Source organism: Poecilia mexicana, unplaced genomic scaffold (genome assembly GCF_051168715.1).
Source record: "Poecilia mexicana isolate PSO_F unplaced genomic scaffold, ASM5116871v1 ptg000095l_RagTag, whole genome shotgun sequence".
NCBI classification, from domain to species: Eukaryota; Metazoa; Chordata; class Actinopteri; order Cyprinodontiformes; family Poeciliidae; genus Poecilia; species Poecilia mexicana.
Genome location: NW_028263433.1, coordinates 15255 through 18804, shown reverse-complemented (window position 1 = coordinate 18804; position 3550 = coordinate 15255). Strand labels below are relative to the sequence as shown.

General features: G+C 63.3%; 1 protein-coding gene across 1 annotated transcript; it reads left to right on the top strand.

Moving 5' to 3' along the window:
• Positions 1 to 1136: 1136 nt before the first annotated feature.
• On the top strand, positions 1137 to 3550 carry LOC148152356 (uncharacterized). Its single transcript, XM_088003635.1, has 3 exons — positions 1137 to 2801; positions 2904 to 3152; positions 3239 to 3550. The coding sequence occupies exons 1-3, from the start codon at positions 1386 to 1388 to the stop codon at positions 3515 to 3517; spliced, it is 1944 nt and encodes a 647-aa protein (XP_087859761.1). The 5' UTR covers positions 1137 to 1385; the 3' UTR covers positions 3518 to 3550.

The following is a 3550-nucleotide window of genomic DNA, read 5'->3' as shown; positions in this document are numbered from 1 at the left end:
ACCTCCATCCCGTCGCCCGGTCAAAGGGCCGACGGAAACAAGTCAAGGCAGAGTTAAAAACAAAACTTCAGCTAGAGGAACTCGTACACAATTCCTGTGAAAATGAGAGCCGGACTGAAAGCGCTGTTGTACCCTGCCCCCGTCCCTCGCAGACATAGGGCAGCACCACACCATGTCGACTTATGGCTGAAACCACACACCCACGGGGTCACGGATCGACCCCAAACACGTATTTCTTCAAATAACCAAATGTCCCCATGTGGCTAAAGTGCTTCCTCAGGGCAAAGGTGACCCCCCCGCATCGCTTCCGACCCCCCCAGACCTCCATCCCGCATTTGGAAACGCTTTCCCCATTCGCCTGACTCCACGTGTCAGGAATGAGCCCAAACGGCATCACCCCCGAACTCAGAGAAACCCTCTCCACAGTGGAACACAAGGACCCTTCCAAAACCAATACAAGAGCTCCCCCGAGTGTGTCTGCGAGGACACTGCGGGTCCGCCCGAATGGCTAAAACTGATCCCCAAATCCCCATTCATGTGCTGCACCGTGGCCAGGGGGATCGTCATAGACTCTAGGCAGCAGAAACCGCCATGGCGCAGCATATTCAATGACAGGTTAGGCCATCGGGGATCCATTCCTCTAACCCTTCCTATGGCGAACGGCCAATGTCCGCGGTTGGCGCTGCCCTGCCTCCGCTGACGCTGCCAGGGCGTACGTGAGCGCTGCCCTGCCTCCGCTGACGCTGCCAGGGCGTACGTGAGCGCTGCCCTGCCTCCGCTGACGCTGCCAGGGCGTACGTGAGCGCTGCCCTGCCTCCGCTGACGCTGCCAGGGCGTACGTGAGCGCTGCCCTGCCTCCGCTGACGCTGCCAGGGCGTACGTGAGCGCTGCCCTGCCTCCGCTGACGCTGCCAGGGCGTACGTGAGCGCTGCCCTGCCTCCGCTGACGCTGCCAGGGCGTACGTGAGCGCTGCCCTGCCTCCGCTGACGCTGCCAGGGCGTACGTGAGCGCTGCCCTGCCTCCGCTGACGCTGCCAGGGCGTACGTGAGCGCTGCCCTGCCTCCGCTGACGCTGCCAGGGCGTACGTGAGCGCTGCCCTGCCTCCGCTGACGCTGCCAGGGCGTACGTGAGCGCTGCCCTGCCTCCGCTGACGCTGCCAGGGCGTACGTGAGCGCTGCCCTGCCTCCGCTGACGCTGCCAGGGCGCTGATTAGCCGGAGGGCACCGGCTGCGCCCCGCCAATTGGCCTCAATAGGCTGCACCTGCTGCGCCCCGCCGTTCCCCTGCAGCTAATTGGCCTCAATAGGCTGCACCTGCTCATTCCAGCCCCGGCAGCCGGACAGAGACGCTTCTGCTGGAGGTTTTGAGCACCGGGGAAGCTTCCAGATGCCAAACCATCGACCCTACAGACGCTGCCCCATCTGCCGCAGTAAGTTTGCCCAGCTGCCGAAGCATTTAGAGCGAGTTCACCGCGTTTTGAACCAGGCGGAGCGGAAAATCCTGCTGGCTTTTGCCCACGGGCGAGTCAACGTCCGGGGAATGGACTGCCCTGTCCGGGGCTGCACCTACAGAGGTCCCAGGGTCGACCGCCACCTCTCCGCCGGTCACGGGGAGCTGGAGGTCGAGACGATAAGGGGGCACCTCCGCAGCCTTCACTGGAGGGCCACCATCCACGCTCTCTCCGTACTGAGGTCCACGGAGCCCACGCCACGGCTGGCTTCCGAGCTGGACCTGCCGGACCAGCAGCAACCAGCCCCAGACTCTCCTGGGGAGGACGGAGACGTGTCCTCCTCTTCTCCGGGGACCGCCCTGGAGCCTCTTTCCGGTAGGGATTCTCCGCCTCGCTCCCACAGACCTGGTTCTCTGCCCGCATCGCCGCCCCCTGGTTCCAACGCCTCTTCTCCTCCTCCTCCTCCTGGCTCCACGGCCAGCCCTCCTCCTCCTCCTCCTCCTGGTCCTGGTGGTCCTGGTTCCGACCCCGGCTCTCCCCCTCCTGGTCCTGCTTCCAACGCTGGCTCTCCTGCCCCTGCCGGGACGCGGCCAGAGGCGGAGACGAGCGACTCTGACCCTCCGGCCGGCTCCAGCAGCACCAGGGCGGTCCGAGGGCTTGCCCTGCTCCCCTTCGCACCGCTAGTGTTCCCCGCTGCCGTGGAGAGCTACTTGGAGGAGTACCACACGCACCTCCGTGGGGCCCTGCCCACCCCGCAGCACTGCATGAACGCGCGCTCCAAGCTGGGCCGGATCCGGAGCCTTCTCTCCTTCGTGGCCCGGGGGAAACCTCTCAACGCCACCTGGGCGTTCATGCATGACCTGGAGAAGATCCACGCCTTCCCACAAGCCCTGAAGGACAGGAGGAGAGCCATAACAACAGTCAAGGTCTACCTGGTGAACTTCTCGCAGTTCATGGACTACTTCTCCGAGACCCCGCCGAGGGGCTGCAGGCTGACCAAGAGACAGATCAGGGGGGTGAGCAGGGCGGTCAGAGCGGACCTCCAGCAGATCGTGACCGAGGTAACCCTCCACCAGATCTCCGTGAAGCGCTCCAAGGCCAAGAGGTCCATCAGCAGGAAGCAGCTGCGGAGGTGCAAGAGCCTGGCCACGGCCACCATCCCTGTGCTCCTCGGGAAGCTGGAGGCGGCACCCTCGAACGTCCAGCTCCGCCACAGGCTCTACGGCTACCTGGCCTGCTACCTGTCTGCTGTCTACGGCCACCGGCCTGGGGTGCTGACCAACATGACTGTGGGGGAGCTCCAGGAGGCGATGGAGGATGCTGAGGAAGGATCTCCAGGCTTTGTGATCAATGTAAGTGGATCTACGAGAACCAGGGGCATGGAGCTCCGGGCAGAGAACCAGGCGCACTGAGCTCCATGCTCCTGGAGCTCATCTCATCTCATCCCTTCTCAGGTGAGGAACCACAAGACCAACAGGGCCTTCGGGGCGGCCCAGCTGTTCCTGACCCACGCCGAGTTCAGCTGGTTCGTCCGGTGGCTCTCCGTCCGGAACACGCTGAACCCACCGTGCCGGTTCCTCCTCTTCAGCAGCAACCAGAAGCGGATCGCCAAGCTGACGCGGTTCTCCCAGTGTGCCTGGACGGAGATGGGGCTTCCAGGCCGGCCGACCATGACTGATTTCCGCAGCGCAGTGGCCACACACGTGGGTAGCACATTTCTCCGGTCGGAGGGGGGGGGGGAAAGAAAAAACCACCAGGTTTTTTAATACATTTTTATTCTGTTTTTCAGGCAAGGGATGCACACAGCAGCGAGGTCAGGGGACAGCTTGCCCGGGTGATGTGCCACGACACCAGGACCGCGGACAGGTTCTACGCCAACCAGCTCACGGCGGAACAACTGGCGGACATCCGGAGCAAGTTTGACCGGGCCACAGCGCCACAATCTTCCTCTCCAGGCTCCGGGGAAGCCAGCCCACCACTCCCCCCCCGGCAAGGTGACTCCTCTTCGGACCTGGCCTCCTCCACCACCCCTGGGGACTCGGAGAGAGAGACGGAGGAAAACAATTAAAAATGTTCAATAAAGATGTTAAATGTGAAACAA

Coding starts and splice junctions, on each gene's coding strand:
- LOC148152356 (XM_088003635.1), top strand. CDS start 1,386: ATGCCAAACCATCGACCCTACAGACGCTGCCCCATCTGCCGCAGTAAG. Junction 2,802..2,903: donor CTCCAGGCTTTGTGATCAAT/GTAAGTGGATCT, acceptor ATCCCTTCTCAG/GTGAGGAACCACAAGACCAA. Junction 3,153..3,238: donor GCAGCGCAGTGGCCACACAC/GTGGGTAGCACA, acceptor TCTGTTTTTCAG/GCAAGGGATGCACACAGCAG.